The sequence below is a fragment of the Hemitrygon akajei genome, chromosome 10, assembly GCF_048418815.1.
Source record: "Hemitrygon akajei chromosome 10, sHemAka1.3, whole genome shotgun sequence".
Taxonomy (NCBI): Eukaryota; Metazoa; Chordata; class Chondrichthyes; order Myliobatiformes; family Dasyatidae; genus Hemitrygon; species Hemitrygon akajei.
The window spans coordinates 159,411,404-159,426,334 of NC_133133.1; the positions used below are offsets into that span (position 1 = coordinate 159,411,404).

At 39.5% G+C, this 14,931-nt stretch overlaps 1 protein-coding gene across 1 annotated transcript in view; it reads left to right on the forward strand.

Annotated features, from left to right (window-relative positions):
- Positions 1 to 14,931, forward strand: part of cftr (CF transmembrane conductance regulator) — a 150,171-nt gene that overhangs the window by 53,021 nt on the left and 82,219 nt on the right. The window contains exons 5-7 of the mRNA XM_073059522.1: positions 4,761 to 4,850; positions 8,592 to 8,755; positions 13,105 to 13,230. Of these exons, the coding sequence (XP_072915623.1) occupies positions 4,761 to 4,850; positions 8,592 to 8,755; positions 13,105 to 13,230 (380 nt within the window). The remainder of the gene's footprint in view (positions 1 to 4,760; positions 4,851 to 8,591; positions 8,756 to 13,104; positions 13,231 to 14,931) is intronic.

Here is a 14,931-nt window from a genome sequence, read left to right on the forward strand (position 1 = left end):
TTACTGGCTTGTAGTTTCCTGGCTTGCCCTTGCTTCGCTTCTTAAAAAACATTAACCATCTTCCAGTGATTGTTGGATTCAGTCAGGGGAAGGAGGACAAACATGCATCAATCTACATTGGGATATCAGAGGTGGAAGGAGTTAGCGGCTTTAAATTCCCAGGCATTAATATATTGGTGACCAGTCCTGAGCCTAGCATATTGACATAATCCTAAAGAAAGCATGCTATAATAGAATTCAAACAACAGTTTGAGAGGGAAAAGCTAAAACCAGATGTATCAGTATAACAGTGGAGTAAAGGGAGCTAGGGAAGCATAAGAGAGGAACTGGCCTAAGTTGATTGGAATGGGACACTAGCAGGGATGATGGCAGAACAGCAATGTCTGGAGTTTCTGGGAGCAATTTGGAAGGTGCAAGATAGATACCTTCCAAAGAAGAAGAGGTACAGGTATTCTAAGGTGAAGTTGAGGCAACAGTAGCAGATGTAGGAAGTCAAAGACAGCATAAAAGCAAAAGAAAGTGCATGCAATACAGCAGAACTTAGTGGAAAGCTAGAGGATTCAAAAGTTTTTTAAAAAACCAACAGAAGGCAACTATAAAAGCAATAAGGAGAGAAAAGATGAAATAATGAAGGTAAGCTAGGCAATAATATAAAAAGAGGATACCAAAGTTATTTTCAGATATATGAAGAGTAAAAGAGAGGCAAGAGTGAATATCGGATTGCTGGAAAATGACACTGGAGAGGTAGTAAAAAGTGGACAAAAATGGCAGAAAAACTCAATAAATATTTTTCATCTGTCCACACTGTGGATAACACCAGGGGTACGCCAGAAATTCAAAAATGTCAGGGTGCGGAAGTTCAAAGTCAATTTACTATCAAAGTACTTATATATGTCACCATTTGAATCTGAGATTCATTTTCTTGCAGGTGTACACAATAAATACAAGAAACACAATAGAATCAATGAAAGACCACACCCAACAGGATGGACAAACAAACTGTGCAAATACAAAAAGAAAGAAAAAAGATAAATAAACAAATAAGAAATAAATATCGAGAACATGAAATGAGGAGTTGTGGAAAGATGGTCCTTACAGTAGGTTGTGGGAACTGTTCCGTGATGGGGCAAGTGAAATTGAGTGAAGCTATCTCCCCTGGGTCAAGAGCCTGAGGGTTGAAGGGTAATAACTGTTCTGGAACCTGGTGATACGAGTCCTGAGGTTTTTTGTACCTTTGTCTTGATGACAACAGCAAGAAGCTTTCCTGTGACAGCATTCCATGTAGATGTGCTCAATGTTGGGGAGGCTTTCCCTCTGATGGACTGGGCTGTATCCATTACTTTTTGTAGACATTTCCATTCAAGGGCAATGGTGCTTCCATACCAGGCTGTGATGCAGCCAGTCAATATACTCTGTACCACACATCTGTAGAAGATTGTCAAAGTTTAGGATAACATGCCAATTTTCACAAACTTCAAATAAAGTAGAATCACTGCTGTGCTTTCTTCATAAAGACGGTTATGTGCTGGGCCCAGGACAGATCCTCTGAAATGATAACACTGAGAAATTTAAAGTTGCTGACCTTCTCCAGCTCTGAATCCCCGAAGAGGACTGGCTCATGGATCTCTGGTTTCCTCTTCCTTACATTACTAATCAGCTCCTTCGTCTTGCTCACATTAAGTGAGAAGCTGCTGTTGTGGCGCCACTCAGCCAGATCTTCAATCTCCTTCCAATGTGCCGATTCATCACCACACTCGATTCAGCTAATGACAGTGGTGTTGTCCACAAATGTAAATATGGCATTTGAGCCGTGCTTAGCCTCACGGTCATTTGTATAGAGCAAGGGGCTAAGCACGCATCCTTGTGGAGCACCTGTGCTGATGGAGATTGTGGAGGAGATGTTGTTGCCAACCTGAACTATCTGGGGTCAGCAAGTGAGGAAATCGAGGATCCAGTTACATAAGTAGGTATCTAGGCCTAGGTCTTGAAGCTTATTAATTAGTTTTAAGGGTATGTTGGTATTGAATGCTGAACTGTAGTTGATAAAGAGCATCCTGATGTATGAATCTTTGCTGTCCAGTTGTTGCAAGGTTGAGTGAAGAGCCATTGAAACGGCATCTGATGTTGACTTGTTGTGATGGTAGGCAAATTGGAGCAGATCCAAGTTGCGTCTCAGGCAGGAGTTGATATGTTTCATCACTAACTTCTCAAAGCACTTTATCACAGTGAACGTAAGTGCTACTAGTTGATAATGATAATATTTGCTATTACTTAGGAAAAAATGCTAGGGAAGATGAAAGATCTGAAGGAAGATAAGTTACCTGAACCAGATGAACTATATCCCAGGATTCTGAAAGTTTACTACTAATGCCTCCACAATTGAAGAAATTGTGAAGGTATTGGTAGTGATCTTTCAGGAATCACTAGATTCTGGAATGGTTCTAGAAGACAGGAAAATCACAGATATTACTCTACACTATAAGAAGAGAAGGAAGATGTTGAAGTACTTTATTAATGATGAGCTTTTGAGGTACTTGGAGGCATATGATAAATACAGGCTAAAGTCAGCGTGGTTTCCTTATGGGGACAGCTTAGCTGACAAATCTTTTGGAATTCTTTGAGGAAATAACAGGTAGGATAAGCAAACAGAGGATGGTGTTTACTTAGATTTCCAGAAGGCCTTTGACAAGGACATGAGGCTCCTTAACAAGATAAGAGCCCATGATATTACACAAGATATGCTAGCAAGGATAGAAAAGTGGCTGACTGTCAGGAGACAAAAAATAGGACTAAAGGGGAACTATTCTGGTTGGCTTCTAGAGACTAATGATATTCTGCAGGGGTCATTGTTGGGGCTACTTCTTTTCACATTGTATGTCAATGATGTGGATAACAAAATTGGTGGCTTTGTGGCCAAGATTACAGATGATACTAAAGTAGATAGAGGGGCAGGTAGTATTGAGCAGGCAGGGGGTGTGCAAAAGGACTTAGATTAGGTGAATGGAGAAATAAATGGCAGATGGAATATAGTGTAGGGAAGTGTATGGTCATACACTTTGGTAGAAGGAATAAAAGTGAAAAATATTTTATAAAAAGGGAGAAAATTAAGCAATCAGAGGTGCAAATGGACTTGGGAGTCCTCACACAGGATTCCCTAAAGGTTAAGTTGCAGGTTGAGTCGGTGTTAAGGAAGGCAAATAGAAAGCAAATATTCATTTCAAGAGGACCAGAATATAAGAACAAGGATGCAATGTTAAGACTTTCCAAGGCAATGGTCAGACCATACTTGGAGTATCATGAGAAGTTTTGGGCTCCTTATTGAAGAAAATATGTGTTGGCATTGGAGAGGGTCCAGAGGAGAGGGTTCATGAAAATGATTCTGAGTAGTAAAGGGTTAATGCATGAGGAGCTTTTGATGTATTCACTGGAGTTTAGAAGAATGAGGGGGGAAATCACATTGAAACCTACCGATATATTGAAAGGCCAGGGTAGAGTGGCATAGAGGGGATGTTTCCTATAGTGGGGAGTCTAGGACCAGAGGACACAACTTCAAAATAGAAGGGATGAGGAGGGTTTTCTTTAGCCAGAGGTTGGTGAATCTGTGTAATTCATTGCCACAGATGGCCATGGAGGCCAAGTCATTGAGTATATTTAAAGCGGAGGGTGATAGGTTCTTGATTAGTAAGGGTGTCTAAGGTTATGGGGAGAAGCCAGGAGAATGATGTTGAGAGAGATAATAAATCATCCATGATCGAATGGCAGAGAAGACTTGAGGGGCTGAATAGCCTAATTCTGCTCCTATGTCTTCTAGTCTTATGACAGTGTTTATTTTCTTAGGAGTTTAAGGAGATTCAGCTTATCACCATTTACTCTAACAATTTTCTATAGATGTAGTGGTGAAGGTACCCTGACTGGCTGCATCATGACCTGAAACAACAATTTGAATTCATAGGTAGATAAGAAGCTCCAGGAAATAGTGGACTTTAGCCAATACATCACAGGTACATCCCACCCCACAGCTGGAAGTATCTACAGGAGGCGTTGCTTCAAGAAGGCAACATCTGTCATCACTGATTCACACCACACAGGCCATGCCATCTTTCCACTCCAGTGTCGGGTCTGTAGAGCTATGTCCCTATGATGCTACCACAATTAAGCTTTTTTTTATTATACCTGTGCATATATACAGTATACTTTGAGACTTTGAACTTCTCCAGTGACTAACAAAGAGATATCATAAGAGATGATGTGATTGAAGTGTTTCGTAATCTAAAACAACTGAATGACGTGGACCTTGATAAACAGCTTTACCTTGCACAGTGCCAAATGCAGAATTACTAGACAGAGCATAATTTGAAAGCGTGATTTACTAATTGGAGAAGAACAAGCCCTGGGAGGGGCAGGTAAACTGATAGCATTGATTGTTTTTCAAGTGGAAATTAGGCTATTTATTTCTTTCAGGAAGTAAAATTTTGGGTGTACAGTACACAAGTAATTTGACAACACTTGCATTGGAAGTAAAAGATCATGCAGTTTCCTGAAAAAAAAAGACATCCAAGCATTTAAAAGGTTTCTATCTTTGAAAATTAAGCTAAGAGCTAACAGTCCAACCAATAGATTAATGTTACTGAACAGAGCTCCTCCTAAATGGCTTTTAATGTCAAGATTCAAAATGCATTTTAAACTAAATCTATGTGATAATGAGACTGACTATGACATAATTTCTACTTTGCTGAAATGTTGTTTCTTTTTCTTCACAGATCTTAAAAATGTCAAGCAGAGTACTTGATAAAATTGATACTGGACAACTTGTTAGCCTTCTATCCAATAACCTCAACAAATTTGATGAGGTAGAAAAAATTGTGCACAGTTCATTGTGTAGGGAAATTTTTTGTCTTTCATCAGTCTATTTTAAATGAAAATACTATTCCAGTTTTAATATATAGTGTCAAAACAAGATAAAACTGTCTTTTGTAGTTGGCAAAGAAATCAAGCTGAAGTGGGGAATGTCAATACATATTGTCCATGCAGTGGTATTGTGCATCTGAATTTAGAAACATAGAAAACCTACAGCACAATACAGGCCCTTCAGCCCACAATGCTGTGCCAAACATGTACTTACTTTAGAAATTACCTAGGGTTGCCCATAGCCCTCTATTTTTCTAAGATCCACGTACCTATCCAGGAGTCTCTTAAAAGACCCTGTTGTATCTGTCTCCACCACCGTTGCCAGCAACCCATTCTATGCACTCACCACTCTCTGCGTAAAAAAACTTACCCCTGATATCTCTTCTGTACCTACTTCCAAGCACCTTAAAACTGTGCCCTCTTGTGTTATCCATTTCAGCCCTGAGAAAAAGCCTCTGACTATCTACACAATCAATGCCTCTCATCATCTTATGCACCTCTATCGGTTCATCTCTCATCCTCGCCACTTCAAGGAGAAAAGGCCGAGTTCACTCTACCTATTCTCATAAGGCATGCTCCCCAATCCAGGCAACATCATTGTAAATCTCCTCTGCACCCTTTCCATGGTTTCCACGTCCTTCCTGTAGTGAGGCGACCAGAACTGAGCACAGTACTCCAAGTGGGGTCTGACCAGGGTCCTATATAGATGTAACATTACCTCTCATCTCTTAAACTCAGTCCCATGATTGATGAAGGCCAATGCACTGTATGCCTTCTTAACCACAGAGTCAACCTGTGCAGCAGCTTTGAGTGTCCTGTGGACTCAAACCCCAAGATCCCTCTGATCCTCCACACTGCCAAGAGTCTTACCATTAATACTATATTCTGACATCATATTTGACCTACCAAAATGAACCACCTCACACTTATCGGGGATGATCTCCATCTGCCACTTATCAGCCCAGTTTTGCATCCTACCACTGTCCCACTGTAACCTTTGACAGCCCTCCACATTATCCACAACACCCCCAACCTTTGTGTCATCAGTAAATTTACTAACCCATCCCTCCACTTCCTCATCTAGGTCATTTATAAATATCACAAAGCAAAGGGGTCCCAGAACAGATCCCTGAGGCACACCACTGGGCACCAACCTCCATGCAGAATATGACCCATCTACAACCACACTTTGCCTTCTGTGGGCAAGCCATTTCTGGATCCACAAAGCAAGGTCCCCTTGGATCCCATGCCACCTTATTTTCTCATAAGCCTTGCATGGGGTACCTTATCAAATGCCTTGCTGAAATCCATATACACTACATCTACAGCTCTACCTTCATCAATATGTTTAGTCACATCCTCAGAATATTCAATCATACTCGTAAGGCATGACCTACCTTTGAGAGAGCAATGCTGACTATTCATAATCATATTTTGCCTCTCCAAATGTTCATAAATCCTCTCTCTCAGGATCTTTTCCATCAACTTACCAATCACTGAAGTAAGACTCACTGGTCTAGAATTTCCTGGTCTATATCTACTCCCTTCCTTGAATAAGGGAACAACATCTGCAACCCTCCAATCCTCTGAAACCTCTCCCAGCCCCCACTGATGATGCAAAGATCATTGCCAGAGGCTCAGCAATCTCCTCCCTCATCTCCCACAGTAGCCTGGGGTACATCTCATCTGGTCCCGGACACCTATCCAACTTGATGCTTCCCAAAAGCTTCAGCACATCCTTTTTCTTAGTGTCTATCTGCTCAAGCTTTTCAATCCGCTGTAAGTCATCCCTACAATCGCCAAGATCTTTTTCTGTAGTGAATACTGAAGCAAATTTCATGACAATAATTCTAGTTGTGAATCTTGTGCAACTCCCTGTCCTGGTATAACAATTTTAATTAAACACTAAGTGAGAGCAAATGCCCCAATGAGGTTTTGAAAGGTAATCTATGAGATCTTTGCCATTTAGCAGCTTCCCGATGAGTGCAATTTTCTTGCATCACAGCAGGTTATAGAGTTTCCCACCCAAACTTTTCTACAGGGATACTCAATCTTCCATTTTTGAAAATACAGTTCAACAGTACTGAGAAAATTTCAAGAGAGAAGGGGCAAAGTCTTATCCTTATTACACATCCATTTAAAGCCTAATCTATCAAAAAACAGACAAAATATCCATTAATCACTCTTAGAAGTAATTCAAGTTTATATAACTAGGTTTCACAGTGGCCACAGTGATCTCATTGGAATATGGAAGCAGCTCACAATCCATTGCTAAGATCAGAATGCTAATTATTTATTATTAAGTTTACTTTATCAGAAAATACATTCAAAACTCATTTCATGGTTCTGGAATGAAACATTCCATGCCAGGAGCAAATATAAAGGAACCCACTTTTGAATATTTTAGAGGAAGTATATTATCTCCTCCCTTGTATTGTGTACCATCTTTAACTCAGAAGGCAAACTCGCAATTTAGTAGTAGTCCCAACTTTTGCCCAATCTTTTACCAAGCTCCCTCATGCTAACTAATTTTCAGCCTGCAAATGTTCCAGAAGGTATCAGAACCAAAATGTATTGCTGAAAGTCTAGCACATTACATTAATTTTCAGTAAAGTATCACAGACAAGTTCATTGTTCAGATGAACTCAGGTTACATGTAAAGTATCATCTTAAATCAGCAATTCAAATAATAAGCTACATAATAGTGGTTTTAAATTAATTGAGAAAGATTTGACCCAAAACATTACTGGTTTGTAATCTCTGACTAAAATTACCTTCACCATCTAGACCTTTTCGTTCCATGATCTGGTTAAAACTTAACTCTTTAGTCAAAACATTCATTAGCCACCTCAATATCTTATCTAGCCCGATGTCCATTTCCTCAAATAGATCTTTAAGAAGTACTTTGCCATGTACTTCAGCGAAAATTTGCAAGCATCAAATGTTGAAATCTGCATTCTTCATACAAGGGTTTAAATTACACAGGTAGACCATCTCTCTCCTTATTCCCACTTTGTTAATTTGCAAGTTTTGCTTTCCTTTCTTTTGTTGGTGTCCGTATTTTATGATAAATGTTGCTTGGACACTTTGGGTAAATTACCAGCAAAGGTGCGATGGAACTCAATTCCATTTCTACTTAGGAAGCCGATCATTGACACCACTCCAAATTGCATGCATTGCATCATTAACTAAATGCAGGTGGGCTGCTAGTGTTTCCGGCTAGAGAAACTATGTATTGGCAGATGTAGAGAAACGTACTCCCAATCCCCTCCAGACCCAGCACCTTCATCCCTAGATTTTGCATCTGTCTGCTCCCTGCTGTATTTTAATAACCCAGATCCTCTGTATTGGAATTTACATTAGCATTCATTGATGGTTGAGGCAGCCGTCTGAAGGCAGAATGGGTAGGGTTTCTTGATGAACACCCTGAATACAGCTCCCTTGATAAAGGATCTGAAGTTTTCTCTAAACTAAACTGAATTCAGCAACTGTGGCACTAAGTTTGGAGTTTATTTTGGATACATTATACATCATTCAAATACAATAGTATAAAATGACAGTTTACCCATTTGTACCATTAAACCCATTGTCTGTCCTTGCATTTAAGTAAAGCATCTATGTGAGGTTGTGTGCTTAATGTTACAAACTGCCTGGTAATACAAGGTCCATTGCTTTCTTTTCAGGGTGTAGCAGTTGCCCACTATGTTTGGATTGCACCAGTGCAAGTAGTTCTTTTAATGGGATTACTCTGGAATGAACTGACCGAATTTGCGTTTTGTGGATTGGGTTTCTTAATAATACTTGCTCTTTTCCAAGCCTGGCTGGGGAAGAAGATGATGCAATACAGGTGATAAATTTAATGAAATCAGCTTGTCGTAAATCATAAGTGAGTAATATCTTAATAGCTGTTGTTACATTAAGTGTTCAAATAATTCCTTTCTGCTTGTTTGCATGTCTATTAAATGCACTGGGTGGCAGGTTGGAGATACATCTCTACCAGAGGAGATCCATCCCTCTGATGACCTGCAGGTCACCCTTGGAAAAGATGTAGCACCTGCTTAGCAGCACCCCCCCCCCCACCTCAAAACACGGATCAGGGTCACATGAAGCCATGGGAGCAGGGGGTGGATAGTCATATGAGCAGCTGGTGCATATCACAAGTCCTGGTTATACAATCGTGCAATCTCTGAAGAGTATCAATAATGGCTGTAGTCACCTATCGTGTAAAGACACTGCCCAGAAGAAGGCAATGGCACACCACTTCTGTAGAAAAATTTGCCAAGAACGTTCATAGTCATGAAAAGACCATGATTGCCCATGTCATATAACACAGCACATAATGATGATGATGATTAAATAGACGTGAACTGGGTGACATGGAAGTAACAGGAATATAAAGAAAGCAAAATAGAATTAAGAGCCAAATATAGAGATAGATAGTAAAAACAAAATTAAAATTTTAAAAATCATACTGATTTAATCATTAAATTTAGCTTCCTGTGAAAATAACTTGCTGCTACAGGAATGAGGTTGCAGAGTTTCAGTTATTCTTCTGTGGATCAGAGAGCTGAGTGTAATGCAAAAACATTAATCTGATCGTTAAAATATGCGTCAGCCTAAAGTTTCTGTGAGAAGTCTCATTGAGAATTAATGTTCACAAAAACAACACTCAGCTTGTCATTCTTACAAAGCTTGCAGCTGAGTGATGCACATCACTGAGTGTTTCCCGAGTGTTTTGCAGCTTATGAGGTATATCTTCCTGACCAGAAATCTCTGAATAATTTACCGGCCTTATTTAAATAAAGTCATGGCATTAGACTTGCCATTATTTCATTTTGAAAACAAATTTTGGCAATGATTCAGTAAATACACTTAGTCCATGCTCAACACTATTGTAATAAATTCATATGACAGAATTTCTACCTAGTGGCAGTGCTAACATGTCAAAAGTTCAAAGTTTTAAATACAAAGTAGGAAACAAAGGAACGTTTCACATAAGACTACAAAGTACGTTGTAAACCAGTAGGATAAATTGTTATATTGCAATTTATGTCACTTGTTGATAAGTTTTATCATTTGGAGCTTCAAGGGCAAGTAGTTGTGAATAGCATTATGAATTATTTCTCATACCTAATAAATGTATCAGTTGAAGTAAAATTGCTGTTAAGAACTCCCAGATTATTTGCCTTATTAGGGTATCATATGCCCATCATTACCACATTGTTGATAGTTAGTAAAGGACCATTTAAGACCATATGATTAATAATACTTGCAAGACTTGAGCCACTGTTTCATAGAAAGTAGTTACATATCAGATGAATGCACATTGCACAACTAACAGTGGACGAACACAAAAAGACACTGAACGTTGACTGTATGATTCAGAAGTTAAAATGAACCTAACAATACAATTAAAACAATCATTAGCTTATCATAATGTACTTTTGCTAATGATTCATTTATTTGATAATCAGTCTGGGGCAGTCCAGTGATTCAGATAGTAGCCTCCAGAGACTCAAGCTTAATTCTGAACCAATGTGCTTTCTGTGTGATGTTCTCAAGCTCTTCCTGTGACAACATGAATTTCCTCTGGGTGCTGCATTTTCCTCCCACATCTCAAAGACCTGTAGGCAGGTAGGTTAATTAGCCTGTGTCAATTTTCCCTAGTGACCGGTAAAGTCTGGGAGAAGTTAGACCATAAGATATAGGAACAGGATTAGGCCATTTGGTCCATTGAGTCTACTCCGCTATTTCATCATTGCTGATGAAATTTTCCTCTCGGCTTCAGTCTCCTGCCTTCTTTCCATGTCACATGCCCTGACCCATCAAGAATCTATCAACCTCTGACTTAAATATAAAGAAAGACTTGGTCTTGACAGCTGCCTGTGACAAAGAATTCCACACATTCACCTCTCTCTGGCTAAAGAAATTCTTCCTGATTTCAGTTTTAAATGGATGGCCCTCTATTCTGAGGCTGTGTCCTCTGGTCTTAGACTCTCCCACCAGACAAAACATCCTCTCCACATCCACTCTATCAAGGCATTTCACCATTGAGTAAGTTTCAAAGAGGTCACCCCTCTTTCTTCTGAATTCTAACAAATAGAGGCCCAGAGCCGTCAAACACTCCTCAAATGACAAGCTATTCAATCCTGGAATCATTCTTGTGAACGTCCTTTGAACCCTCTTCAGTTCCAACAAACCGTTTCTAAGAAAAAGGGCCTAAAACTGCTCACAATACTCTGAGTGAGGCCACACCAGTCTTTATAAAGTCTCAACTTACGTCCTTCCTTTTATACTCTAGTTCTCTTGAAATGAATGCTAACATTGCATTTGCCTTCCTTACCACAGACTCAACCTGCAAATGAACTTTTAGGAATCCTGCACAAGGACTCCCAAGTCCCTTTGCACCTCAGTTTTTTGCATTTTTTCTCCATTTAGAAAATAATCAAACCTTTCATTTCTTCTTGCAAAGAGCATGACCATACACTTCCTGACACGGTATTCTATCAGCCATTTCTTTGCCCATTGTCCTAATCTGTTGAAGTTCTTCTATAGCCTCTTCACTTCCTCAAAACGATCTGCCCCTCCACCTATCCTCATTTTGTCTGCAAAAATCTGCAACAAAGCCACCAGTTCTATCATCCAAATCATTGATATAAACTTAAAAAGAACCAGTCCCAACAGAGACCCTGTCTGGAACCCTACTAGTCTTCCCAACCGCTGAGGTCAGACTAATGGGGCTATAGTTTCCTTTCTTCTGCCTCTCGCCTTTCTTGAAGAGTGGAGAGACATTTGCAATATTCCAGTCTTCTGGAACCATTGAAGAATCTAGTGATTTTTGAAAGTTCATTACTGAAGTTTCCATGATTTCTTCAGCCACCTCTTTCAGAACCCTGGAATGTTCACCATCTGGTCCAGCTAAGTATCTGCCTTCAGACCTTTCAGTTTCCCACGAACCTTCTCTCCAGTGAAGGTAACTTCACACACTTCATGACCTCTGACACCTGGAACTGTCATACTGTTAGTGTCTTCCACCATGAAGACTGATGCAAAATACTTATTCCATTCATCTGCCATTTCCTTGTCCCCCCCCCCCATTACTACCCCCTTCAGCATCATTTTCCAGCAGTTTGATATCTGCTCTCACTTCTTTTTTACACTTTATGTTTTTGTAGAAACTTTTGGTTGATGGGAAGATAGGAGAATAAAAAAACTGGATTTAATGTAAATGGGTGTTTGATGCTTAGTGTGGATTTGAGGCTCAATGGGTCGATTTCTGTGCTGTATGATGTAACAAGTGTATCTTTGAATGTAGTTTGGACAGGGTGTTCATCCATGAAATTACTGTTTATTTTGGATTTAGAAGGAAGTTGATGGTAAACAGTATGAGTATCTATAATGAAAGTCTGTGTTTTGTTTTATTCTTTTTTTTATGTTAATAAATAGAGTCCTGTGGTATATCAACAAATGCCAAATGGAATGTTTGGGGCCATTCCAATGTGTATTGGTTTACTGACAGACTGTGCCATCAGAATAGATTTGGAATGATGCAGACAACAATTTAATATCAGAGAATGTATACAGTATTCAACCTGAAATTCTTACTCTTCACAGACGTCCACGAAACAGGGAAAAAACCTAAAGAATGAATGACAGATAATGTTAACACCCCAAAGCCTCCTCTCCCCCTCCCATGGACAAACAGCAAGAAAAGTATCAACTCTCCCCCCCCACTTGCTCCATCAAAACCATCAACATCCACTACCCTCCGCGTAAGCAATAGCAAAGCCTCCCAGAAACCATGATCCAGAGTAGATCAGAAACGACTGTCCATCCCAACACTTTGACATCTCATAAGGCTCTCTCTCTCTCTCTCTCTCTGAACTTCTAAACACAGTTCAACTGTCAATGAGAGGCACAAGGTAGAAATGGCCTACTGTCTAAATGAGAGGGGAGACTGAACGGTGATCTCACCTGTGCTGCCCCTGCATACCTGTTGGTCAGGTATGTAGCTGCACTGACAGAAGCTTGCAGCAATCAGATTTCTCCCCTTTCAGATTGTGGAGTTCATTTATCGGAGAAATGATACGAACAGGAGATCATTATCAGGATGGAGATCATAAATAAGTAAATCAGAGTAAATACAATTATGTGGGTGAACAGGAACTAATTTGTTCTCTCTTTATCAATAAACAGAGACAAACGTGCAGGAAAAATAAATGAACGACTTGCAATTACCTCTGAAGTTATTGACAATATACAGTCAGTGAAAGTGTATTGCTGGGAAGATGCAATGGAAACGATTATTAATAACATAAGACAGTAAGTTATAATATGATTCACTCATACTATTTTATATGAAAATAACTAATGTATGAATTAACATATTACATGCAAACTGTTTTTCTCATGCTATTTAAATCTACCGTAATTAATCATAAATTATTAATTTGTTTTGGGATGACTTTTTATTCATTTTCAATCTATGTTAATAAAAGAATCATTGTATCTAAAGTAGATTGTATGACCAAGCAACTTTCCTGCTGTGATATAAACTCTAAAATTCACAATTACCGTACACCCATTTAGCATGTTCAATGGCATTACCATACTGAATTCCCCATCACTATCATCTTAAGAGTTCCCATTGACCAGAAACATACTGAGCCAGCCATGAAAATGTTATGGCTCTAAGAACAAAGCCTCAGTATTCTGTGGCTCCTGACTCCAAATATTTCCCATGATCCATAAATTAGATGTGTGATGAAATATTATCCGGTTGTGTGAGTGCAGGTCAACAGCACTCAAGCTTGGCATGAAGCTTCTGCCTGGCATTTTAATAATCAACTTAAATTTCCACCCATAAGAGGCATTTCAGGTCAGAAGAATGTCCTTGCAAGTTGCACTGTAGTATATCTTGAAGGCTTCTTTGACTGCCCCTCTGAAGCTCACAAATTGCTGGGGAGAAAATGACAACAAGCGCTTGAGAAAATGACTGCAGAAAATGCTGCAACTATTCAGCAAGTCAGGCAGGATCAGTGAAGAGTTAATGCTTCATCTCAATGACTCTTTCATAAGTGGCTAGTGTTTCCCTTTTATCTCCAACACTTTTCCACTGTCTACAACATTCAGAGAAATTGAAATGACCATCAACATCTCCATCTCTCTCTCCCTTTCTCCTGTCTTCCTCACTCCTCTCTCTCTATCTCTCTCTCCATCTCTCTATATCTCTCTCCATCTTTCTCCCTTGCTACACGTCCTTCCTGTATTTCTGAGTATTTCCTACCATTTCTCTTTTTTTATGATTTCAGACTTCTAGAAACTGTAGTATTTGTTTTTGCCACACAACCTTCCAATCTATCCCTTATCATCCAGATATGAAAATACATAGCTTCCCTTCATTATAGCTGAACAAAACTTTTGGAACCTTGGTTAGCAACTCTACCTAAAAAGCCTCAGAACACAGACTGAAGTTGTTCCTCTCTGCTACTTTCTGAGAGTTAATTAGGGAATAGCAATAAACAGCCTATAAGTGAATCCTTCATCCTCTCCAAATGCAATGAAACCTTTACCACCCTCACCGATAGTGAGACCCTTCATATAATTACTGAAGACAAAGATGAATCAATCACAACCGTGATCACTCCGAAGTGTCATGTAAGGCAGAGTTTGCTAAGAGCATAAAAAAATGCCTTCTGCCTATTTAGTTTACTCCGATATGATGTCAAAGAATAGCCAAGGGCCTTGAATACAACAGAGATCATGGGACAATATGCCAGTTGCATTACTAAAGAACTGTGTACCTGAGCTAGACATGTCTCTAGCCAAGATGCTTCACTACAATTATAACTTTGGCAAACACCCATCAATCTTGAAAACTGGCCTAGGTATGTACTGGTCAAATCCAGTCTAACTTATTACATCCCAATTATCATCAGAACTCTCTGGTAGCACCTGCTCACCTATGACCTGATTCCCAATGTCTATTTAGACTTTACCCATGACTATTACACTCATTGGAGC